Source organism: Mastomys coucha, unplaced genomic scaffold (genome assembly GCF_008632895.1).
Source record: "Mastomys coucha isolate ucsf_1 unplaced genomic scaffold, UCSF_Mcou_1 pScaffold1, whole genome shotgun sequence".
Lineage (NCBI taxonomy): Eukaryota > Metazoa > Chordata > Mammalia > Rodentia > Muridae > Mastomys > Mastomys coucha.
In genome coordinates, this window is record NW_022196891.1 from 75,639,425 (window position 1) to 75,666,303 (window position 26,879).

Genomic DNA, 26,879 nt, shown 5'->3' on the forward strand with positions numbered 1-26,879 from the left:
AGGCACTCTGGGGCTGCAGGCACTGCCGGATGCTTTTTCTAGGCATCCTGACAACTTTATGAGATTGGTACCACCATTTTTCCATTTCATAGACAAAGACAGATTCCGTGGTTTCCACGAGATGGTCTGAGATAACTCATGGTCTGGTGCAACTTTGGGGACCCAGGGATTACTAAGTCTTGGCTTTGTCACTTATGTGACCTGGAGGAAAGCTCTTAATATCTTTTCATCCATATTTCCTTATCTGTAGAATAAGGAAAATAATGCTCTATACAACATGAAGGTGTAATGCAGGTGAGGTAACTGGATATATATGCATATATATGTATATATATGCAGCCCTTGGCACTGGGCCCACATAGCTTAAGAACTCTTTATGTTATGTGGTCCTTAATCGTTCTCAGTCAAGTAAGAGTTTTGGACCTAGTTTAGCCTAATGGTAGGTGAGAGTTCCTTGTTATATGACTCCCTCGAAGCAGTTGGGTTAAATTTGTTCCTACCCTTTGAATACATGTAAAAGGAAATAAGAAGCCTGCTTTAGCAGGGTATTGGAGAGCACAGTATCCTGGAAATACTTTTGGTCCACAGAGTGTCTTTTAAATGGAGGATACTTGCTATTCAGGCTATTCAGTAGTGAGGATTCACATAAAAACAAGACTGTGTGACCTGAAGGATAAACAATTGCGTTTCTGCTTAGACCAGCCACACATTTAGAGGCATTTGGCAGTCAGAAGTAATTCTAGTCCTTTATCAACACACTGGCAGAGGGCTGTTGAGCCTTTTGCTAAATCTGGCTCCCAGACACTTCTGTCTTTAGGTCCGGGCAGTTGCTTCATCATGCACCCATGCTGTCCTGATATTTTGGTACTGAGCACACTGCTGGGCATTCACAGGACACCAGCTGCATGTCTGTATCATTCTCCAGGAACGGGGTCATGTGCCATATAAAGTTATCATATAAACCAATGGACAGCATTCAGGAGAAACAGACACCAGACAGGTGGGCAGATGAGATTCAGCCTTTCTGAGGAGATAGAAGTTCCACTACCGTCTTAGCACTACATGACTGGAATGGTCAGTCTAGCATGATTTCATCCAATCTTCCAACTGGAGATTTAAATTTTGTGATAGCTGTAATTGTAGATAAGATGTCTCTAGATAACTAAAGAAAAGCGGTGTAGGCTAGGACCAAAGAGCAGCAGTGAGTACCAGTGCCCTCTTATCTTGCGAGATCTCCATGAAAAACTACCTAGTAGAAAAAAAAATGCTTATGGAATATTTTTTAAAAATTACAGGTAGAGTTTCCAATTTGTCTTTTGGAAATTACAGCTAGCTGGTCATGTATCAGGTTTTCTCATGAAAACGTTTAACATACAGGCTTTGTACACATTTGTCCATACAGAGTAGGAATGAAGCTCTCATAGTTATTTTGAAGGGCCAAGGTCTTGCTACTCCCTGTGTATAGTCAAGCCACCATGCATATCAAGTGAGTTTCTAAGATATTAACATGTCCCAAATTTAGTATTTGTGTTCTTGAAAGCACTTCCTTTCCCCTAAAGATCTAACCAAACTTTAGAAGTTTTTTGACCTTTTAGTTTTTTGAAGAAGTGTTTGATGGTCTGATTGTTTTCAACAAAAGAGGTCTGTTCTCCCACTGTAGGGAGAGATTCCTCAGTTCTTTTGAGAGAGATGAAAACCCTCTCTTAAGTCTGCCAGAGTGGAGATCAAGGGCAACCTAGCCTGTCTCTGAAGGATGATTCCTGTTCATGAAAGGAAACTGGGTGGTGGTGGGCATGTTGAAAACCAATGGGCTTGGCTCTAGAACTTGACATTTTATTCTTGACTGTCTACAGGGTGGCTGTCATGCCTTGTGACTTTTTGAATATGTGTTCCCTGTGAGGATCTGCTGGTTTTTCCCAGGCCAGGGTGGCTCTCCTGTGGGATTTGATATGATAGGACTCTTTTTTTCCCACCAGGTCTGTTCTTTCACCCCAGCTAACCTGCTGGGCCTGTCTGGATCTTTGTTGGCAACGCTACCCAAGGCTTTCTGTAGAAGGTTGTGTTCCACACCCAGGGGCCAAGTCAGGGGCTTTCTAAGGAAGAGAGACCCACTCTGCTTCAGCCATGATCTCAGATCCTTAGGGGGGCTACTTGATAAAGCATCAACTCGCCAGATCTCAGAACTGTTGCATCTTCTTAGTAAGTAGGTCAAGTGAGGGCAGGGACAGGAAGTCGGGGGCTGCAGCTAGGGGGAAGGGTGGGGCTCCATGCCATGTTTGAATGGGGGTAGTTTCTGCCCACCCCTGCTCCTTTTGTCTCTAGGCACAGATGGCTTCATTCTGCACTTCTTTCCCTCCTTTCTTCCTCTTTCCTCTCCTTCCTTTTCTACGTCTTTCAGTTAAATTCGTAGTGGTACCCAGGCCCAGCTCCATTTTGTAATGAGGTTTAAGAAAAATGAGGCACAAAGAGTATAGTAGAAACCATCAAATTCAAAGTGAACAAACCCTTGATTTCCTTCTGAAAGATAAACTACACAATGCCTGAACTTTGGAAAGGTAATTATTTCACAATAATATACAATGTTGTAGGAGAAAGGAAGGAAGGAAGGAAGCAAAGAAGGAAGGAAGAAAAAGCTTATAGTAAACATCCATAATGCCTACCTATTGCATATAATGACTGGGGTATACTTTTCTCATCAACTAACTTCAGATCTATATTAATGAACAACTGAAGTTTTGAAAACATGAAGAATTACATATAAGCTATTATGTACAACTGTCAGTCTGTAGCATCCCTTCATTCATTCATTCATTCGTTTCTGAATAACAAGAGTTAAATAATGATCACTAAATCTAATCACTAATAAATTACATAGATGTGGTACGCAGTTATTACAAGTAATACAAACCTGTTTTGACACAGCCCTTACATCTTTACAGGACATGCATGGTTCATTTTAGGTGATGCTTTTAAATGATTATGGCTTTCTATACTCCTAGCACTTCCCACAGGGAAATTGTATAGGTAATTTAGATGTGGTTATTTTAGAGGCTTTTCGTAATTTATGACTATTTGGTAACCATTAGACCTTCTCCCTAATGAATACATAGGGAATGAATACATAGATCCTATAGAGAGTAGAGAGTGTGCCCTAGACTTTCAGAACTAGTGTGTTCCTTTTACTAGAATAACATGTTATATGGCTTGGGGAATGTAAAAAATTAGATACACTGACTGCTAATGGTCCAAGTCTGCCTTTCTCACAAACACTACTGTGTGTTGGGGACAGAGAGATGAGAAATCAGCAAATTTCAATCAAAGAACTTGGTTCATTTGACTGAAAGCTGTTTGTTTGTTTGTTTGTTTGTTTTAGGACTATCCATCGCAGATCCTTCTGATAGCCCTGTGAACTAATAATTTGTCCAAACTCCTCCTGGAAATGATTCTTATTTCCATCACCATTTGTAGCTCCCTCTCTGTCTAATGAACCAGAAGTTAGCCTGTAAGGCATCTCTTCTTTAATCTATATTATGATTTTAATCTTTATATGCAAGTTGATCTGTTTCCCAAAATTAGCGTATGATCTTAAGAACCATGTTATTATTCTACTTTTCTAGAATACTTTTCTACTTTTCTACTTGTGAGGACAATGAAAGCACCAAAGGATGTCACAAATGGGAGACAGCTATGGGGACATCAGAACCAGTGCCTTAAAAAACAAACAATAGTGTACATTTCAAATAAAATCTTATAAGCTTTTCAACAAACAAACTACATAACAGTAAGGTTACTCTTTTGGAAATGGGGCCACATGGAAGAGAGAATGAGTTCCAGGTCCCTCCCACCTCTAGAAGGCCCTGGTTTCCATGGCCTCTGACTTCTACTGGATGAGAGAGGCATTTGGAGAAAAGATCAGTGGTCCAGCATTTTGATGAAGAAGGAAGAATCTGTTTTTCGTGGCTTTGACACTTTGGTCTCACCAGAGGCGTGTGGAAACTGGAACTTGCTGGTAATGGGTCTCGAACAGAGAAGTACACCTGGGAGGTGGCCAGTTGAACTCTCTGGAAGCCAACACTCAAGTGGAGTGTGTGTGTGTGTGTGTGTGTGTGTGTGTGTGTGTGTGTGTGTGTGTGCGCGCGCGCACGCGTGCGCACGGGCGTGCATGCTTGCATGCATGTGTGCATGCATGTGTCTGTGTCTGTGTGTGTCTGTGTGTGTCTGTGTGTAGGGTTGTTGGAGATGATTACCCAGGATTAAAGAGAGAGGACTGAACAGAAGGAAAGTTAAGCAGGCTCCACTAAGGTTCCTTAACTCCATGGGGACTCTCTGGAGCTTTCATGGCCTAGTACATTACCTGCTGGCTTTTCTGTTCAAGACTCATTAGCAGCGATTTCCAGTTTCCACTCATGGTTTTCTACTGCTTTCTGTAGGTTTCTATAGCTGAAGCAAATTTTAAAAAGGTTGAGAGTAGAAGGCTGGCTGCACAGCATTGGGCAACAAGTCCTCTCTCTCAAAGAAAGATGCAGAAGGACACTGCCATGTCCAGGGCATGTGGCTCCTGGGAGTCCTGGTGCCCACAAGAGAGTGGAGAGCGCTAGCGACATCTGATGGGCCAGTCCTTACTTCTAGAGATAGCAAGTGGAGAGTCCTAGTTCCAAGCTACTGAGATGCTGCTTGCTCCGTATTTTGATGAGTAGAACAACATACTTCCAGATGGAAATCTATCAGCTGTGTCCACATCCTTCCGTTTCAGCAGGTTTAACAGCCATTTTTATATTTAAGGTCTATATTGTGTCCAGTAGACTATGTGGCACATTGTATGGGGAAAACTGGGCTCTAGTTCCCATTGCTGACTGTAGGACCATGAATAAACATGTTGACTCTCCTGGTTCCAGTTGGTACCGAAGGGAATACTTTATAAACTATAAAATAGTGTTTCAAGTCTCTTCCCTTCGCTACTCCATAGACTCATTTGCTCGGTTATTATATTAATGTGTTTTCTAACTTTTAATGTGTGAGTCCTTCCTTCTCTTTACACAGAGCAAATGGGAGATTTGCTTTTCTGCTGATTATTTCAGCCTTCTCCAGAGACTCATTTCAAGTCTCCTTCCACATCAAGCAGCATGAGGCCATTGCTTTGTGACCATCACGGGTTCTTGGGCCCCTACAGCAGCCATCAAAAAGTATCTTGCCGGGACTGACTTCCTGCCAAGTGCACCTTGTTCTCCCAGTTTCTTTGGTTTCACCCTCTCTTTTTTGTTTTATTTTAGTAACCGTCTGCATAGATGAGCTCTTTGTCACTTTTACTTTCTGTTTTACACTGTCACAACCCTCCCAAACCCCAGGAATTAGGATTCACTAGGATTCACTTAATGTTTTCTTTAATGTGAAAAATATCAAGCATGCAAAATAACACATGAATGTTGATAGATACACAGTTTCAAGACACAACCAATATCAACCTAAGATATTATCTTTTTTTCGAGACAGGGTTTCTCTGTATAGCCCTGGCTGTCCTGGAACTCACTCTGTAGGCTAGACTAGCCTTGAACTCAGAAATCCGCCTGCCTCTGCCTCCCAAGTGCTGGGATTAAAGGCGTGTGCCACCACTGCCCAGCCATAACGTTTCACTTTTCAAATAAACATCCAACGTCTACTGTATCCAGAACTTGGGACAAATATTGATGACTGTCAGATCATCTGGCCTACATAAATAGTTCACATCATTAACTAGGCACGAAATCTACCAGCCCCTGGCTGTGGAGGTGGTAGGCTGTGACTGAGTGGATCCATGGCCCTTGGCATGAGAATACATCATGGTGGGAGAACGGGATGGAGGAGGTCTGTTTGCCTCATGGCCCAGAGGGAAAAGAGTAAGAGTAGGAGATAGAGTCCCACAGTTCCTTGTGAGGGTACACCTCAGTAACTAAAGCCCCTACCAGATCCTACCTACCTGGAGCATCTAGCACCTCCCAGTGAAACCAAGCTGAGAAGCAAGCCTTGAATGGATGGGCCTTTGAGGACACTAGATCCATACTATAGCACAGGAGGAACACAGGCCCTCTGAGTGTCTACGTGTCCCGTCATGATAGTTCTTCGGCCACCCCACGCTGTCCTTCATGGCTCTTGACCATTCCTGCTCAGGTATGGGGCCTGCACCTTTCTAAGTGTCCACATTCCTGTAGGATTCCCATTAGATACCTTCACCATGAACTGTTTCATTCACCCATTTACTGAACACTGAGGAGAGTCGGCCAGCTCTAGCCTACCTGTAGATTATTGGTGGAGCTTGTTAAAGGCTCAAGCCTTCTGGAAGCTATTCAGAATTTGGAGGAGAGGGTCCAAGGATTCAGAGTTCTAACACATTGCCACTAGGGGCGCCTAAGGCACTACTGGGAGGTTGTACGGAAACACAAGGAAGGGAATGTCTTGTAATGCAAGAGAGAGTGGTAAAGACCCCTGGGAAATCAACCTGCTGGTGATCCTTACCTGGATCACTAAGACACCCCCTCCTGTTCCCACCTGAGCCAGTCCCTCCTGTCTCACCTGCCCTCCTGTCTGAAAGACTCACTTGTGTGTGCACATACCCACCCACCCCCCAACACACACACCACGTCTCCAAGTACCTGCTCAGAGCCAATCTTTCCTGCAGGCATACTCAGTGCTTGGCTGATGGGTGGGACATCCTGAGGAGCCATAGTCACTCACTGAAGAGCAGCAGGTAAAGTTAAGCATCTCTGTGTAACCTTTGCTTGGCCTCTGTGTTCTTTGTGTACACTGCTTCAGGGGGAGAACTCAGCTGGGGAACGCAGAGTCCAAGACAAAGTCTGAGGCAGGAGGCTGCTCCTCCCTGCATGCACTTCCGTTACCAACAGCATTTGACCAATTTTTAAGACAGGTAAACTGTGAGCCTGGCCACCTCGACGCACTGATGAAATCTGTGTCGGTAGCTCTTTGTCCCCTGGGGACCTACATCTCTGTGCATCTACAAATGTTCTCTCGTCAAGTCTCACACAGATGCACAGAACCTTGGTTCTGTCGGCTTTGTCTGAACACACATGACTCAACACGTACATGGGTATGTAATTAAAGATTTTAAACACTTGGTTTTGATGGTCTGTTTTCCAGTGGCCTTGTTCAGAAAATTCCTGAGCTGCTACTAAGGAGAGTTGCCGCAAGTGTTTTTCTGCTGCTTTTTCAGTAAAGTGCTCTCTCTCTCTCCTTCCCTCTCTGCCTCTTTCCCATCTCTCTCTCTCCCTCTCTCCCTCCCTCTCTCTCTCCCTCTGTCTCTCTCTCTCCCTCTCTCCCTCTCTCTCTCTCTCCCTTCCTCCCTCTCTCTCTCTCTCCCTCAATGCCCCTCCCTGCCTGCCTGCCTGCCTCTGCCCCTCCCTTGCTGGCTCTCTGAGATAGCAGCAGACTGAGAGAGGCTGGTGCAGCAGCGTGCTCTGGGGAAAGAGTGAGCTTGCTTGCAGGGACTGGCAGCATTTCAGCCAGCTCCCCTTGCATCCCATCCATGCAGTGTTCTTGGAGGGCAATGCAATGTTGGAGCAGGGATTGACCTGCACCAGGAGGGTAGCTGGGAGCTCAGAGAGGCCAGGGTCCTGGCTTAGCCAGAGGCTGGAATCACAGGAATGCTGTAACAGGGTCTGCTGTGAAAGTTCCCAGACCCCCATGGATTTTAGAATTTCCCAGCTTCTTCTGCACTTCAGCACACTCTCACTTCCTCCCGAGATGGCCCCAGATCTGCAGGAGACACTTGAGAGAAGCTATTTATTAGCAGACGCGAAGAGATGGATCCTGCGCTTGGTTCTTTAGCCATGAATTATCAGTGATGATGGATTGGCCAGCGGTGTGAGTAATGCACTTGTGTATATTCCTCTAGTTATATGCTCTGTCTTATGTGCTTTGCTTTTTTTTAATTCTAACTTTCTCAGCGAATTTCCTTTGACAAGAATGAAACCCGAATGTGCCCAAAGTCTGGCTAAGAAGTTAGGTGGGTTCAGATCACCGTGTGCTTTCTTCTTATGTAATAGAGGTTCTGCATACCTTACAGCCCTATCACAGACACACAGACCACTGGCACAGAATCTGCAAACGCTCTCCGGAGGATGAGAACAAAATAGGAAGTGAGTGAATCAGGATTTTGCACTGGTAGTCATCCCTGTAAGGTAGACTTAGTCAGAGTTGTGAAAATCTTTGACATCGACACCTTTGAGAATCAAAGATGGAATTGAAATGCGTTCTCCTTTGCAGAATCATGAAAATGAAGTTAGCCTGTGGCTTTCAGAGCAGATTCTTTTTAGCTACATAGATACAAAATTGATTTTTTTTTTTAAACTACGGTTCAGGGTTGACTCGATCTCCATGGGCTTCAGCTTTGCCTGAGACAGACCCCTCCCTGTTCTAGCAGGCGGGGTCTGGGCTGCAGGACACTGGTGAGGTAAGAGCCAGCCACGTGAGAGCTCTTCCATCTTTCTGTATGTGCTAGAATTTGATTCAAGTACCTCAGTTGCCAAGAAGCCTGAAAACCCAAATCAGTTTGCTGTTACAGGGACAGAAAGATCCAAGAGTTAAAGACATGATTTGTATTTTTCTCACATCGGAGGCAAGGCCAGTTCTGTGTAGGAAGAGCCACTTAAGGTTTCTAGATCAACACATAGTATTTTATTGGAGATTTTTTTTTTTTTTACCATTATAAATCACTTGAGCATGGATGCTTTCAATAGAGGATTTTGCTTTTGTTTTTGTTTTTTTTGTTTTACAGACAGTTGTAACTGTCCCCTTTAAAGTCCCGTCGGTAGCAGTAACTACTTCTGCCCACTTGAAGCTGCTTGGGTCTGGAAGAGACTTTCTGAGAGGGCTGTCGTGACTTCACTGCCTTTCTGGATACAACCCCAGGCAGAGCTACTCCCCTCCCACCTGCCTGCCCTCCCTGATTCTCTCTTACCCCCACACTCCCTCTTGGACCATCATGAAATCCCCTTCTCTAGATGCTCTGGGAACATACCCAGCCCAGCCCTGGACAGAGAGAGCACTGTAAAAAGCAACCCACAGCTCTGCCCATCAAGGACTGAATGAGCTCAGTTGATTCCTGAATATTAAATCAGTTGTGTGAGCTGCAGAATGAGATCAGACCTGACCCAAAGTGGGGCTAACTTTATTAATCAGCACACAGCGTTATCATGAGTCTCCAAGCTCCTGAGGGGATCAGCCGAAAGCGAAACGGATTCCCCAGGCTGCTCTGTGCTTCTTGCCAGCCAAATCTACCTAGGACCACGCCTTTTAAAATATGTCCTTTGTTATCAAGGGGAACCTGAGACAGAAAACACATGTTGGCGGCATCACGTGAGCACCTCGGCACATGAAGTGGTTGATCGCAAGGGGAAAGGCTTTGAGCTCTCAGAGCTGTTTTGTTTGGGTTTCTGGTTTATATGAACTCTGGTAGACTTGTGCATCTGGAAGAGGTTTGGGGAGGGGGGAGGGGAAGAACCTGGAGCAAGGCATGCAGGGAGAGGGAACATCATTAAACATTAAAAAGAAAAAGGCAGAGTCAGACTTGAGAGATTTTCCTTACCCACACTCGAGTCACCGGGATTAGTGTTGAATCCCCGCTATGGTAGGTATCAATTGCAACCTTCCTAATGAGTGGGGAGGGGTAACTTCTTAGCACTTCTGCATCTGGGGCAAAAGAAGGTGCTTTCTCCAGAAATAGAAAGGACAGTAAGGAGCAACCTTCCACGTGCCTGTTCATTTTAAAAAGAGCACGCATCCTCGTCTGCATTTCCTCCCTTGGTCCATGCCTCTTGGTGCCTCAGAAGTGTTCCTGGTGGGGAAAAAAAGGCTCCCTGGACCCCCTCTGCCCTAGTAAGGGAGAAAGATAAGCAGCCAAGGACAGGGTTTTAATGGAGGTAGACAGGAGCTTTAGTGGTGAATGAGGAAAAAGGCCAGATAGGCTGATACCCGCAAGCAGTCTTTGAGTGGCTGGTGATTGGCATCAGGAACACTGCTGAGCAATTAAAAAAATAATAATAAAGAATCAAGGTGAGAGAGAAAGAGAAAGAGGATGGGTGTTCCTGAGGATCCTCAAGTAAAGTTTTATGAAGAGCTGAGAAGGTCTACACTGGTCATACCAGACGATTAGAAACCTTACACTTACCAGAACCTCACAGGTGGGACAGAGCTCAGCTTGGGGTCCAAAGTTCTGCTGGGAAAGCTTGCTCAATGTGGACTGTCTGTTCTCTCGATTTGCTGTGTGAGTACTTTTGTTTGCCCCCGCCAGCATCCCAGGCAACAGCTTCCATCCCGTGAGGAAGGGTTCTCAGAAAGCTGGCCTGCGCGTTTCATCTCTGAAGATCAGGGTCGCCATGGAGAACCCCTTTTTCCTCTTACAACACAGATGATCTGGGTTCTAATTCTTGTTCTGTCTCAACTGATCCTCCTTATTTTTACATCCCCCAGTACTTTTCCTCATGAGATCTGTTTCTCTTCCATACTACCCGCCCTGCAGAGAACCCCAAGTTCCTGGTATGTCTGGCTACAGAGCCCATCCAGGCAGAGTGCACCTATTTTCAACCTCACTTTCCTACTTAGTCCCTCAGAGAGACTTCAGGCAGGAAACACATCTTTGATAGATTTGGAGAATAATTACATTTAATAGCAACATACCATATTCCTTAAAATTCCCTAAAATTGCTAAGAGTAGATTTGAAGTGTGATCCCCAATAGATATGTGAGATAATACACGTAGATCAGCTCAATTGAGACATTCCTCACTGGGAATGCATCTTTGTCGTACACAACAAGTGTATATACTTGCATTTGTTATCTTAAAAATTCATGTCATTAGGCTTGCAAGAAGAGGAAATTTGACTTGTGGAAAATGGCTGTCGAAGTTTTCCTGATCAGAGGAAAATGTTACTTTTTTTGTTCCCCTAGACATGCCCAACCTTTTGACATTGTAATACAACATTGTCATCTAAAAGAATCTCCCTCAGGAAATGTGCGATAAAGTTAACAAAATAAATTGCAAACACATAATGTTTTAAGCAGGTTCATGATTTTGCATTCGAAGCTCTCCAGGGCCACATGCAGCCCTGGGTCGCACGCTGGACATTCCCACTGTCAGTGGAAGAGCTGCTGTTAGGTAACCGCTAAGTTGGATAACTTATACTTATTGCCACCACTTGAGCTACTAATCTGTAAATTGCTTAGCATCTCTAAGCCCCTCATTCTAGTTCCAAGGAATCTCATGCCCTTTTCTGACTTCTGCAAGTACCAGGCATGCACCCCATTCACAGACATATGTGTGGGTAAAACACCCATACATACACAAAACAAAAATAAAATCAATTTTTTTTTTTTAAAAAAAGAAAGAAAGCAAAGGATCCAGGGTATCAAAAGTGCTCCTTTCCTACTTCCCTGAATCCTCATCATGGAGGACTCTGCTCAATAGAGGAGCAAAGGCTTTTGAGTTTGGCAAGCACAGCTCTGAATCCCAGCCTTGCAGAGTCTTTGCTGCAGTCGGGAGCTCCCTTGCTTCTGGCTGGGTTTGTTTCTGTGTGGCACTGTCCACCACTAAGGAGAGGGACACCTGATTGTCCGCCCTCTTTGAGCCCAGCCTTAGGGACCAAAGCAGGAGCCACCCATCTTTCACAGACTGGGATTGTGGTTTCCCACAACACTGTGTGAGCTCAGATTGATGTTGGAATGGACTCCTTCCCCACTGTCAAAGTCCTTTGTGCTGCAGAAAACTTTCAGGAGCAAACAAAATCAAAACAAAAAATATGCTTGATAGGAACGGATGGTTCCCATGGCCAGTCCTGATATAAGGACACGAGATGGTCCAGGGACCAGTGGACACTCGTGTACTTTGTTTATGGACCACTCGCTGGGGATGCAGATGCTTGCTCGTTATCTGTCTACAGGCAGCTGCCTTTGCCAGTGGGGCGAGGGCTCCATGGATCAGGTTCAGAGAAGCAGGCTGTAGAGGCTCTGTTTTCATGTTCTTTTGACCCTGGGTATCTCCACAAATGAGCCACCTGCCATATCTGGGTTCCCCGGGTGGAGGTGTGGTAGTGAAGCCACAAGCCTGCAAGGCCTTTCTCTGCTTATGGGTGCTCCAAAGGGACAGGGTGGAATCCCACAGAGCCACAAATCCAAGATGTCAGCTCATCAATATGTAAGGTCTCTGTTTAGGTAATCAGGGATAGCCCAGGCTGTCATTCGCACATTCTCTTCAGCTGAACACAAAAGTTCCTTCCAGATACTGAGAGAGGAAACTGGAGGATGGGGGCTGGGAGAGGAGCCAGGCCGATGGCTCGGGCTACTCCCCACTACTCTCCATGCTGTAGTCTTCACCTTACCAGGTGTTTTGTGTGGGTTCTTTCTCTCTCTCTGAGCCTTGGTTCAGTGTGTGCCACAAATTAACCATGTGACCCTTGGGATGAATCTGGGGAGTAAGGAAGAAATCCTGGCCAGCATTTAGCATTTGGCCGCATTGACTAAATCTATAGAAATTTCTATTTCTGTGGCATCATGATTAAAAAACCCCTGGGATCTTAATACAAATCCAGTCAATCATTTGATATTAAAATCCAGGCCTATGGATCAAAGGCAAGCTGGGAAGCAGATGCTCGGTGGAAGGACATTAACTGGGCACCTAATGGTACTTTAAGCATTTTGTAAGGGTCCTGAGATCGGAAAGTGAACCCAGGAAAATGATGACGGAGACGGGAGCTGATTCTGCCATGGCAGTCAGCCACCAAGAGCTCCTTGGTGTATTTTCCAGCAGAACACTCTCGGGCACACAGAAGTCGAGAAAGAATTCTCTCTGAATAGAGGGTCTAGACAGATGAGACAGGGAGGTGTCTGAGAAGGAATGCCATTTTCGAGTGGAATTACCATGGGTTTCTGTTTGCCCACACTAACCTAAGAGTGGATGGTACTGTACGACCGTGGGCATATCTCGTGATGATTGGAACTAAATATTTCGCAGACTCTCAGGCTAGACAATGATTAGTGACAGATCACACATGAAACAGAACATCATAATAATGACAAATAGCGACTGAGCCACACAGCAGCTCTTTGTCACTGTGGCAAAAAAACTCTGGTAGAAATAAGCTTAAAAGGAAGGGAACTTTACTACGATTCATGGTTTTGGAGTTTCAGTCCATGTCACTTCGGGCCTGTGAGAAAACAGAACATCATCACATGGAGAACAACACAGAAAAAAAGAGACTTGATTTATGGTGGTTACAAAGCAAAAAGAGGGAGAGAGAGGAGGGCAGGGTTCTGAGCTCCCCTCAGAGTGCTCCTGTGATCCCACTTCCTTCCTCTAGGTCCCTCCTTCTAAAGTCTGTGTCACCTTCCCCAAGCCTTTCACACACGGCCTCTGGGAAACATGGAAGATCTGAGTTGTCATATATTAAGAACAAAACTCAAGATCACACCATATCCTTACAGCTGGTTAGAAACAGGAGATCATGGGTCAATTATAAGGGAGCATAAGAAGGGACCCAGCCCTGTGGTCATATCATATGTTTTTATGATTGATGGGGGAACCGTCATTTTCAATTATAAGATAATTGAGCATACTAGTATATCTGAAGATAGTATAGCCATTTCTAAAAATCCTTTCTTGGAAAAGAAGAGGGATGGAAGAGAAAGCTGTATATGAGAGAGATCAGGAAAATGAGTCTAGCCGACCTGGGATCACTTGAAAAGGCCAGAAATTGTATCCAGGAAACTGTAGATAAAGCCCAGGATTGTACAGCACTCTGTGGGTCATCCTGTCTTCTCATGGTTGCTGTAAGTACGCTCTCTGCCTGCATTCTGTTAACTGGTTACGTTATTAATCTGCGCTTGAAAAACCCACACTAGGGGGGAAAGATCCTAACGAGCCTTCTATAGCATCTCAAGTGTGGGATAATGGGTTGGATACTTCTCATGGCAAGCCGAGCATCACAGTGGCTGCAGAAGAGCATCATCTCAACACTAAGAGAATCCTGACAGTCCATGGGTTTGGCTGGTTTTCTCTAAAGAGCAGAATTCTAGGGAACTAAAGTAAGAGAGAACACTCCTAAACATTCTTGGATCTCTCTGTGATTCTCTCTGTCTCTCTGCTTCTGTCTGGCTGTCTTCTCTTCTCCCCCTTCCCCTTCCCCTCCCCCTCCTCTGTGTGTGTGTGTGTATGTGTGTGTGTGTGTGTGTGTGTGTGTGTGTGTGTGTGTGTGAAGTCTCAGACATCTGTCCCTCAGGTGCACCCTTACCTTTTGTTTAAGAAAAGGTTTCTCTGGCCTGGAGTTCCCTAAAGAAGCTAGTCTAGCTGGCTAGAAAGCTTCCAGCGATCCACCTGTCTCTGCCTCCCATCTCACCGTTGCTGAGATGGCAAGTGTGTGCCACCACACCTGGTTTTTTATGTGGGTTCTGGGATTTGAACCCAAGTACACATGCTTGTGAGGCAAGTGCTTTATAGGTGACATCTCTCCGGGCTTCACGGAGGCATTCTTTCATTCAGACATGGCCATAAAGCCCTTGGCACCCGTAGGTTAAATACTCGAATCAACATATTGGCTTTACTTTCCAGGAGCTTAAAGGGTGTGTGTATAAATGACGTTCGTAAGGAACAAGAAAAAGAAGCTTAAAAGAATAACAGGAAGTTGCCCAACAAAGTGATGAGAGAGAGAGAGAGAGACAGAGACAGAGACAGAGAGACAGAGACAGAGAGACAGAGAGACAGAGAGGGAGAGAGAGGCTATATTTCCAACTGAAGTTGGCAATGCTGGCTGTGCTGGAGAACTTTCTGGATTGTTGTAGAACATGTATACTTGTTTTATTTTAGAAGTTTTAAGCATCTAGTAGAGAAGAAAATGGTAAAAATAAGTATTTGGCTTATTTCTCAAGAAATGCAGAATAGGATTGGAATTGAAAGCTGTCAGTATTCCATAGTCTAACGAGAACATGCTCCAAAGTAAGAAGAATATCCCGGGTTTAATAGGCACAGTGGTGCTGCATGCCTAGAATCCCGTAACCGAGGTGACAGAGGCTAGAGGAGGCGAGGAGTCTCAGGCGAGGCTGTACATAGAAAAACTCTGTCTCAAGAACGTGTACAGAAAGAAAATATAATTTTGAGGGAAAAGAATATGCTTTCATAAAATAAACTACAGACTAGTTATGGGTGATTTCTCAGGGCATCCCTCTGCCCTGAGAACTAGTCTAGGAAGAAGCTGGAGACAAGGACTTGGCGGTCCCCATGGGGAAAAGAGAGAACACCCTCTCCTGCTAACCTGGCAGCAAGTGATTTCCTTTCTAAAGGTCAGAAATGGAAGAAAAAAATCATCTAATCAAATTGGCTTTTAGAACTAACTTTGCGAAGCACAAATTCACAGCCTCTGGTTCCCAGAGAGCCCAGAGGCATATTTGTGTCAACAGATAACTTAAGAAGAAAATCTCACTCCCAAAGGCCAGGCAAAACACATGTTGGACACAGATTAATAATGATGCATAAAATTAATTATAGTGAACACATTGTTACATTCATTCTGTTAATGTGATAGCCTAGAAAATAACGTATTACAAAACAGTTTGTGTACCAGTTCATCACCTAGAGGCCAGTAAACATTGAAGACAAATGAAAAACCCATTCATTTATTTATTCTTTATTTATTTTTATTTTTTTGGTTTTTCGAGACAGGGTTTCTCTGTGTAGCCCTGGCTGTCCTGGAACTCACTCTGTAGACCAGGCTGGCCTCGAACTCAGAAATCTGCCTGCCTCTGCCTCCCACGTGCTGGGATTAAAGGCGTGTACCACCACCCCTCTCGTTTATTTATTCTTTAAGTGTTTGTTAAATATCTACTAGGTACCAGGCATCATTCCATTAAAGAATATTTTCATTGAACTTTTAAGAATTCCATACATTATATTTTGATTCATTGTATTCCACTCAGTTACACCATCACATCCCTCCTCCTTCCCCCAATTTTCTCTTTATTTCTTCTATGGCTTTTAATAACCCATCAACTCAAATTTAAGTTGTCCATATATACTTTTATATATTCAGTACACTGTGGTTGACCTGCCACGAGCCACACCCTTAAAGAATATGGACTCCCCCTCCCCCAGAAAGCATCAGTTGTCCATGGCTCTTCAGTTATGGGTGGGTGCTTGTGAGCCCCTCCCCCTCTATTCTAAAACGTTGACTGGTTTGAACTTGTGCCTTGGGGAGGGAGTATTGTATAGATGTCCAGTCTGTGGCTGAGCACTCTACTTCCTACCCTTTGATGAGTTGACTTCTCTGATGGCCATCATCAGCTCACAATTATACCTCTCTGGTGACGTCCGCGAGTGGTACTAATCTATGAGTAGAGAGGGAAGTTTGATGCTATGTCCACTTAAGCAAAATAACTGTAGTAGGTCCACGATTGTAGGCACCATGAATCCCTTACCCATCAGTGCCCATTGGTTCCCACTGGAACAGGCTACCCTCAACATCAGCGCTGGCTACCTGCTTCTTGCTTTGGAGCACCACAACACCAAGGAACATGTGGAAGGTGAGACAGAAAAACAAAGAACCTGGACAATCAGAGAAGCCCCTAGTTTAAAGGACCACACTGAAACAACAACAACAACAACAGAATCATATCCCCTGCCCAATACAAATGATCATATTCTTTATGTACAGTAAAGTTCCTCTTAAGGTATCCTGACAGGCTTGTTTTGAATTACGTACAAGTGTATCCCAAAGCATCCAAAAGCATCCCATGCAGGGCCTCTGCACATGGAGAAATCTTTAGATAAAAATCACTCCAGCTAGACGGGTGATTCTAAACTCATTATAGAGGAGGAGAATATGGGGGCTCCAAGGTTGATCCTGTCAAGAAGAAGTGCAGCCAAACTCCTATTTTTCTGTAATACCAGTGATGTAAACTAACTCTGTCTATCCTCCCAACCGTTCATGCACTCAACCATACAGGCATGTATCCATTCGTCCACTCACATATGTGTGGTTCGCATCGTGTTAGGGAATACACCTCTAGACATGAGAACTGGCTTGTGACCTTAAAGATCTTTCAGTCCTGTGAGGGCGATACAAATACCTGCAGCCAATTGTAAGATGTTGTATGTGTATCCCTCCTGTGTCCTCTTTCTCTTTGTGACTATGAGAGACTTTACTAGCCTTCATGACTTGTGTGGACAACTTGTCTCCAGTGGACAATGGGAAGTGATGCTGGCTCCAATTCAGTGGGGGGCGGGGGGGGAGCAGCCGTGTCAGTTTTGTTAGCACAAGGCTTTGGACTTGTATGTACATTGATTTTGCATAATTTTCTCAAAGTGCCCACAAGACACAGCTTACTTGAGGTTGTAGTGGACAATTAGTTTTCTTTTCCCTGGACAGTCTTGTCTGAGAATACATTGTCAGAGAAGAAACCAGAGTCAGTGATCCGAGGGTAGGGACACATCACTAATCTCTTGATTGTGTTTTCAGAGTGAAATTAAGAATGTGAGCAGAAATCTTCCTGGCATCTAGTTGAAGCTGGAGATGGCTGCAGTTTACCAGTTCAAATAAAAAAGCTCTCTTTTTTTGACATCCCAGCCTTTGGGGCAACCAAAACTCAAATGCACGGTCAAGAATCGAGACTGGTATATATCATTGCCACAGTCCATTTGATTGCTGGTAAACACAAACTAAGAACTGACATAGAGACATCAGGATTGATTGTGCTGGCTAATTTTATGCCAGCTTGACACAGGCTAGAGTCATCTGAGAGGAGGGAGCCCCAATCGAGAAAATGCCCCCATAAGATTGGGTTATAGGCAAGCCTGTAGAGCATTTTCTTAATTATTGATTGATGTGGGAGGGTCCAGCCCATTGTGGGTGGGGCCATCTCTGGGCTGGTGGCCCTGTGTTCTATAAGAAAGCAGGCTGAGCCAGCCATAGGGAGCAAGCCAGTAGGCAGCGCCCCTCCATACCCTCTGCATCAGCCTGACTCCAACCCTGCTTAAGTTCCTTTCCGGAGTCATGATGTGTAAGCCAAGTAAACCCTTTCCTCCCGACTTGCGTTGGTCATGGTGTTTCATCACAGCAATGGAAAGCCTAACTAAGACAGGGATTAAATCCAAGGCACCTGTTTCAGCTCTCTGATTACAACTCATGTTCTTCTAAGCCGATGTGGGGGGGAATCTCCTAAAACACATTTAGGATATCGCTTTCATACTGACAGTTTATTAGAACAATAGCAATGACAAATGTTTGCTGGGTGTTTCTTGGTGCCAGGACCTGTCCAGAGATTATACACATGTGTTAACATCTGCCATGTTTACACCAGAACAGGAATGTTTTACATGTTCTGTATTTTTTTAACAGTCTGTTCCTAGATGCTCTGTCAGGGCATCAATATGATTTTCCTCACAGTAATATCGGGCCTGATGATTTATTCTTAGCCAAGCACTCAATGTCAGAAAATTATAGGAATAATTAACATGGTGGTAAAGTTGAAATACTACTTTAAAATCTATATGGCCACTTAAGAAAGTGTAATTATGGTTGGGGGATGGTTCCGTTGGTACAGTGCCTGCCCTGCAAGCATAAGGAGATGAATTTGACCCCCAGAACCCACACAAAAAGCCAGGTGGGGGTTGTGGCATTCTCCATAGCCTACTGCAGTGGACAGAGGTAGAGACAGATGGATCCTAGAAGCTCCCTGGCTGGCCAGCCAAGCCAGATGATCCTGTCTCAAGAGGCAAAAGTGGAGAGAAGTCTAGAAAAGATAGCCAGTGTTGACCTCAAGATTTCACAAGCATGTGCATGCACACTTACATACACAGACATATGCACACCCGCACACACAGATATATGCACACTTGCACACACAGACATATGCACACCCGCACACACAGACATATGCATACCTGTACACACAGACATATGCACACCCGCACTCACAGACATATGCATACCCACACACACAGACATATGCACACCCGCACACACAGACATATGCACACTTACATACACAGACATATGCACACCTGCACACACAGACATATGCACACTTACATACACACATATATGCACACCTGCACACACAGACATATGCATACCTGTGCACACAGACATGCACACTTACATACACAGACATATGCACACTTGCACACACAGACATATGCATACCTGTACACACAGACATATGCACACTTACATGCACACATATATGCACACCTGCACACACAGACATATGCACACTTACATACACAGACATATGCACACCTGCACACACAGACATATGCACACCTGCACACACAGACATATGCACACTTGCACACACATAAGAACACCACATACACACAAATAAAAACAAAATAGCATAATTATGCTCCAAATTCTGTATAATACAGGGAACTATTTAATTAGGAGTCTAATAACTAATTTCTATTTAACTTAGGAGTCTATAGAAAAATCATTATCCTACATTTTGTACATTGCACCTATCCACACATAGTATGTCTACTAGCTCAGTGTCCTGTTTACTGTGATCTGAGTCCCTTTTAGAATTTACTAGGGAATTTTAAGTAAATCTCCCTTTTGTTTTGATTGATTTCTCTCTTTCCTCACTATTTGTTTCCAATGGCTTTCTTTCCAAACAGCTTCATTTAATCATTTGATAATCCTTTCCAAAAATACTTACTAAGTAACTATTTTATATGACAAAGAAGTAATAAGCGATATCACGAAAAGTTAGTTGAGACCAATGAAATAAATACGTGAGAGGACTCTCCTGCTTTGCCTTATTTTTAAATTCTTCCTTTCTTGCCTTGCCTTCTCCATCATTGTGCATCCCCCACTGCCCATAAGCAGGCCTGTGCTGGAGCTGGAGCGCGGAGCGGGATGCATGGGGGTCAGGAGGTGGGGGCTTTGGGGGAGGGCAACAGCATGAGCTTCAGCAATAGAGAGATTTAAGCGGGAGACGTGGCACTTAGTGTTTAGTATTCAGTGTTCAGTCTCCTTCCCATCAACAGAGATGAGTGCCCAGACCTCCACCCCGTCTCCTCGGGCTACTTCATCACCTAACTGCCCTGCCCCCACAGAGGTCATCAAATAAGCAAGCGTGTGTGGCAAAATACAAAAGTGTCTTTGCAGCAACTTTGACACAAGCCTGCAGGAAAGCGCTTCCCGGGTAGTCTGGGTGGTCCTGTGATGTCTTCTTCTCTTTCACACCCTGTTTCGTTCTATAGTAATCTCACCTGTACTACCCACTCCATGGAGACTGCTTGTGCCCTTGAGTAAAACCAGAGAGAGCCGCTTCCTTGGCCCTGCTCCGGAACATTGAACGTACCTGGCACATGCACCTTCTTGCACAACGTCCCTGCCATAGTTTTCAGCCATCTGTGTAACGCCATCCCAACCTCTTTTTATGGTAGCTAGATGGAATGAGGCAGTCTGGTGGCTTTCCCTCTGCTATGAACAGAGTACACAAAAGAACACTTTAGAGGACAAACGATTCATTTGGGCTCATGGTGTCAGAGGGTTGAGCCTGTGGTCATGTAGCTCTGTGCTTCTGCGGCTAGAATGAAACAGAAGAATGTCATGGCACTGTGTGTGTGTGTGTGTGTGTGTGTGTGTGTGTGTGTGTGTGTGCACAGAAGAGGGGAATCAGAGACAAGATGCCCTCAAGCACTAACCACCAGAAACCTACTTCCTCTACCTAGGTCCCACCCCCTAGTGTTTTTAGAACCTACCAAGATAACACCACCAGCTGAAGGGCAAGCCCCTGATACATGAGTCTTTGGGGGACATATTTTATAACCCAACAAGGGTGATGTAAATTTCAACCTCTTCGACTTCAGCAGGGTTGCTGAAGTACCAGCAATCCATAACCACAGCCAGGAATCTAGGGCAGTCCCGCCGCCTTACAGGGGAGGCCAGATGGGGAGTGACCCACTTCTTGCTCAGTTCCGTACAGTTGCTGTGCAGAGCCCCCACTCAGATGGTTTTCATTTGGGATGCCTTAGTTAATGATTTCTTCAGGTTTCAACTGTGGTAAATAATTTTGAAAATAAAAATATGGCAGGGAAGAAAATCACTTCTTCTAGCAAATGAAACTTATATTCAAATTTAATTAACCAAGAAACCCTCAAAGCAGATAGCATGTCACATAGCATTGACAATTAATTAGTTTTGCTCTGGAAAAAAAAAAAAACCTGTACACATTGAGCAAAGAGTTATAGATTAGGCTTTGTTTTCTCTGCCAACACTGCCCATTTCGAGTTCTCACACCTTGACAGCAGTTTGCAGCTTCAGGCAACACATTGTATCTGAAGTGCGTAACTCCGTGTCCGTTTTAAGTTTCACATAAGCAAAATGCAGAGGAATGAGCATAACGCTCTGTTGCTTTTATAACGAAGACGTTAGAAGTGAGCAGCAAGACTACTTTCCAAAATAGTCTTGTGCCAAACAGAAAAGGAAGAGAAATCTTAAGGAGAACTCGGAGGAAGGAATGGCTGCCCATGGCTTTTAGAGGGACAGCCTGTTTCTGGCAGACCATGGGACATTTTCCTTTTAACTTTACATTAGCATATGGATAAGTGATTTAGTCCAATGTAATGAAAAGATCATTAAATTCATTAGAACCTTGAAATCAGCTTCCTTGGAATATGCTTATTCCTTGAGGGAATTTTAATTTTGGTTGGGCAGTCCTCATGCTGTGATAGACACACATACATCTTGTGTGCGCAACCGCTTCTCAGCAGAAAAATCGGGCGGGCACTGCATCCCGTAAGGAGCAGCTGCAATTCACCTACGACTATCTTTTTCTGCCTGTAATTTATACACAATCTAAGTAACAGTATTATAGAGACATGGTGCCTTAGCCAGGGTTCTATCACTGTGATGAGACACCATGACCGTGGCCACTCTTATAAAAGGAAGCATTTAATTGGGACTTGCTTACCGCTTCAGAGGTTCGGTCTGTTATCCTCGTGGCTGGGGAGTAAGGCAGCACACAGACAGATGTGCTAGCTGAGAGCTCTACATCTGGATCCTCAGGAAGCAGCAAGAGAGAGACACTGGGCCTGGCTTGAGCTTTTGAAATCCCGAAGGCCCCCCCGAACCCCCTGTGACACACTTTCTCCAAGAAGGCCACACCCATTTCAACAAGGCCACACCTCCTAATCCCTGTCAAGTAGTGCCACTCTCTAACAGCCTAGCATTCAACTATATGAGGCTGGGGCGGGGGTGGGGGTAGGGAGCGGATTCCTATTCCAAACATCACGCATGCTTTCACTACTTCCATTCCACATGACCTGCCAATTTTCTATTACTCATTCTTAGAGGAGACAGCCGTCACGTTTATTAACAAAAACACATTTCTATCTGGCATTGTTTAACTTGTGTAACCTGCGTTTCCAGTTACTTAAGTCTGTTGTTTATGGTTCTCATATGCTTCTTGAGCCTAGTTTGCACAGGTGTGACACCAGAACGGGTAAGAGGATATCCGGTTTTCTTGGTACTAAGCATGTTTGGGTCTGGGCAGATAGAAAGGTCTTCAGACAGGGGCTTCTGGGAAGAAGGATTTGTATTAGTTTAGTGCCTGTTGCCCCGGTAAGATATTCTGACAATAGCTATTTAAGTATCAGTCCTAGGCATGGCAACCATTACTTTTGGGATCAGGGATTGAATCCGGTTAACGGCCAATGCTTCGGGTTTTTTTTTATAACTCATAAATTTCAATACCAATACCTTTTCTGCTTGACTCACGGCGCTGGGTCAGGATGGATGTGGCGGCTTGGGGACGATGCTTTAGAAAACCATAAGCCCTCTCGGGCTTTCAGAACTACTGAGAGCTCCATACTGCTTAAGTGTAAAGCTTTCCTGTGCTGCTGTAACTCCCAAGGTTGGGTGAATTAAGAACATTTCAGGGGGCAGGGGCGCTGGAGAGGTGACTCAGTGGTTGGGAGCACTCACTGCTGTGACTCAGTGGTTGGGAGCACTCACTGCTCTTCCTGAGCACTGGAGGTCCTTTCCCAGCCCCAAGGTTGGATGGGTTGCCATCGCCTATAACTTCAGCTTCAGGGGTTCCAACTCCACCTTCTTCACCCTGTAGGTATCTCTGCTCCCACGTGAGCACAAGCATGTGTGAGCGTGCCCCCCACACACAGAGAGAAAGACACACACACACACACACACACACACACACGCATGCATGCAGAGAGAGAGAGAGAGAGAATAGAGAGAAGTCCAGTGTGTCTCTATGCTATCCCTTCAGCAAGACACAGAGCTGTTGTCAGGCAGGTCTGAGGGCCACAGAAGAAGGAGAACAACCCCCAGTGAATCTACAGTGCAGGGTCGGAGAAGGCACTGAAGCAGAGGCCACCCTTCAAACCTTGGTGGCTCTCTTAAAGACCCATTGCTTTACTATGTCACTAGAAATAAGGACAGGGAGGGCTGAAGAGATGGGTGGGAATGATTCCTAAGAGAAAGATAAATGCCCGGCCATTCTCATCCAGGGCTAACATCGAGTATTCGCACACAAAACTCAATTCATTTTCAAGTTACAACACATTTCCTGTAGTGTTTTAATGTGATATTGTTGGAGGGTAATGGTCAGCCGTGCTTGGCCTCCTAGCGGTGAATGTTTATCTGAAGTCCTGTCACGAATTATCTTCCTGCACTAATGAAATGGATCATTTGCATAAAAATCAGAACGACTCCAAGGCCCATATGTTTGGTTTTTTTTTTTTTCCTCTTCAGTCTCTGGGGACATAGAAATGTCCTTCCTGACAACCAGTTAGGAAATAGGAAGGCAACGGGGTGAGGGAGGGAACTTTTCCTGATTGTGGGAATTTGAAAATGCCGATGGTATATTTCACAGCCCAGCCGGAAGGCTTTGAAACAGGTGCTATTTCAAGATGAGGCATGGCTGGGGTTTGTTACAGGTGAATGAGTATCTTAACTCTCCAGAGGGTCTGCCTTGAACCACAAGCCTTGCCGCCTCCCCTGCCTATTTATAATCTGTTTTATTACCTCTGCTCCCTGTGTCATTGACCCTGTAGATTTTCTGGGAACTCCTGTGATCTGTCACGTCATCGCTCATTACTAGAGAGTCTTAATCCTCCGAGCATTGAAATATTTCCGCAATGGCACAGAAGCCCCGACGGCACCAGCCATTTCCACATTAAATTGCTGCTTGGGGTGTCCTTCACGTGCTGATGGAGGCGATTTGGCTGCCACGGTCCCACTCCTAGGTCAGGACCCTGTCAGGGCAGCAGGTGTGGAGATGTGATGGCCTTGTCATTTTTCAGATGATCCCTGCCATGCATTGTTCCTTCCTCGGGTTGAATAGACCTTGGATGACCTCTAAATTTGTATAAACACTTCCCCCACCTTTTCTGACCTTCCCATCCTTGAACACCCCTCAGACAAATCCTCAAGGCATGCTTGGCAACATGTTCTGAGCAAGGGCATTCAGAGGTCGAAGGTCCTTAAAAAAAAAAAAAAAACTCCGTAAAAGGAGACTGTGGGGGAGGTTATGGGAGGGAGACGGCGGGGTGGAGGGAACTTCCCAACAATACTGTGTTTGAAAAAAATGTCATAATGGTATATAGTATCTTATATGGTAAACTGAAAACTAAAAAATAACTCATTAAATAGCAAAGGAGAGTTTGTAAGTTAAAAAAAAAAAACTGTATTGCCTGATCTTTCTGACCAATCTTTAAGGGAAGTTCTACTCTCATGAAACTAGTAATTCTTCAAAAATGACTAAGTTTATAGAATAGTAATCACTGGACATCAAGGTAGATAGGCTCCGATTTAGTTATCTTGAGATACACTGAAGAATTCTATTTAACTACACCACACTTCTGAAAGTCCAGCATTGCCATCCAATGAACAGTCTATCACACATGATTATGTATGTATAATTATGTAAGATGTATATATTTTGCATATATCCATGTACAATATATGTGTATTATTTATGTATTATATGTATGTATATTATATATTATTGTGTATATACATATGTATATATAAATGTATTTACAAATATATAAATATGTGCATATACATAAATATATGGTTTATGTATATGGTTTATGTATAATGTAATATGTAATATATAATAAAATATAAAATTATGTATAGTAATGTAAATAATATATTATTACATATAAATGATGGAAAAATCCTTCCTAACTTTTTACTTTGCTTGACAGCTGCGGCCTAAAATGACCTCCCTATTTAAACCAGTTAAATCTGCCCTATGAGTATTGATACATACCAGCTTTAAGCTCTGAGCAGACCTGGCCAGTGAGAATAGAAAGCCATCACATGAAGGCCATGTAAGCTCTAAGCTGATTCCTAAACTCACATCGACACAGTAGGAGAGTAAAGAGGTGGTGAGGAAGGATGGAGAGCCCAGAGTGTAGAATCATGTGCGGTGTGAATCACGCGGAATGTGTCTGCATCCTCGCCTCACAGTGATGGTGCTGAGCCGGGTGCTGCTTTCTCAATACGGGCTCAGTGAATATTAATTTCATCCTGCTAGGGAGACAGTCCTTTTCCTTGACTTAAGCACTGGGAAGTAGAGGAAGTTAATGGATAGTTAAAGAGGTCTGCTGGGATGAATGGCTTTGGGAAATATGTCATGCTGTCCTCATAGGAACAAGACAGGTAAATATCGCCTTTTGGGTTAATTTGCTACTTGAAAATGTATAAAAAGCAACTCACCTGTTTTCCCTGATATGGGGGCGTGGGGACGGAAGGTCCTGTGGGGCATGGATCTTGCAAAACATGCCTCTAGCCAGAAATGCCAACCTTTTCAATTCTTTTGTGACCACCTCTCCTTTTATGTCCCTGGACAATACCATTATATGTGAGCGATTTCTAAACTTTAACCTTCTCCTATCTGTATGTCATTGAGGCGCTCTGTAAAAGGAGCTGAAGCAGCTGGCCTCCCCAGAATTGGAGCATATAAGACACATCAGAGAGCTGCTTCTAATGATGTCAGGAGGAGAGTGACTTTGTGGAGGGATAGCCGGCTCATTTCAAATTTCTGAAATTCTCCTAAGATGAGCTACAGACAAATTTTTAAGAAGAAAACAATGTAAAATGTACTCTCAGAATAATTAGCTCTAATTGAATCCGGCTTTTCGGAGTGGTCGCCCATGAGGCTCTCCTGAGTGTGTGGGAGATGTGGGAGTCTTTCAGTCTCCATGCTGGAAGACAGGTTGCCTCCCCAGTGCATGGCTCTCTCGCTGATATTCCTCTAAAGTGATTTCTACCCACCACCCAGACACTTACAGGGACAAAACACTTCATGCCTCGTGAAGGTCACTTAACAAGAACGTGCTTTCTCATTTTCAGAAGAATTCCCTTCGAATTCTAAAGCCAGCAGCGTGCTTTATGTCTCAGCTAGTGTTTAGCTCTGGTAGATTTTGGTACCTAAATCTAACCCCTATTGAAAAGTAACCCCAATTTCTGGTCAGGGTGACTAACATTAACCAGCACAGTGTCTGAAGAAGCTGGTTGCTCACCTAGAGTCAGTCTTAGCTCCAGCACTTACTATATATCTCACTCAAGTGCCACTCACTGGTCCGCCAAGCTCTTTATTATTTAGTTTCCAAAAAGAGCCCTATAAAAGCAGGTAGTATTTTTTTCCTGAATCTTACTGTTGAAAAGCCAAGTCTTGGAAACAGTCAAAGTAATGATGATATAAATAATAATAATAATAATAATAATATTGATGTGCCAGGCACTACATGAACACAGTCAGAATTTAGGCAGTCTGTTCACTGTCACCCACTCAGTATCTGTATTAGTCACCTTTCTCATTGCCGTGACAAAAATACCATGACCAAAAATACCATGACTTTACAGAAGGCA

General features: G+C 44.3%; 1 protein-coding gene across 2 annotated transcripts in view; it reads left to right on the forward strand.

The window, feature by feature from the left end:
- Nucleotides 1-26,879, forward strand: part of Kif26b (kinesin family member 26B) — a 428,179-nt gene that overhangs the window by 274,469 nt on the left and 126,831 nt on the right. Inside the window, exon 1 of one of the 2 annotated variants that reach the window (XM_031390954.1) lies at nucleotides 7,424-7,851. The exons of the other annotated variant lie outside the window; for it this stretch is intronic. Coding sequence (XP_031246814.1) covers nucleotides 7,832-7,851 — 20 coding nt within the window. The 5' untranslated portion in view covers nucleotides 7,424-7,831. Of the gene's footprint in view, nucleotides 1-7,423; nucleotides 7,852-26,879 lie in introns of those variants that run through there. 2 annotated transcript variants of the gene reach the window in all.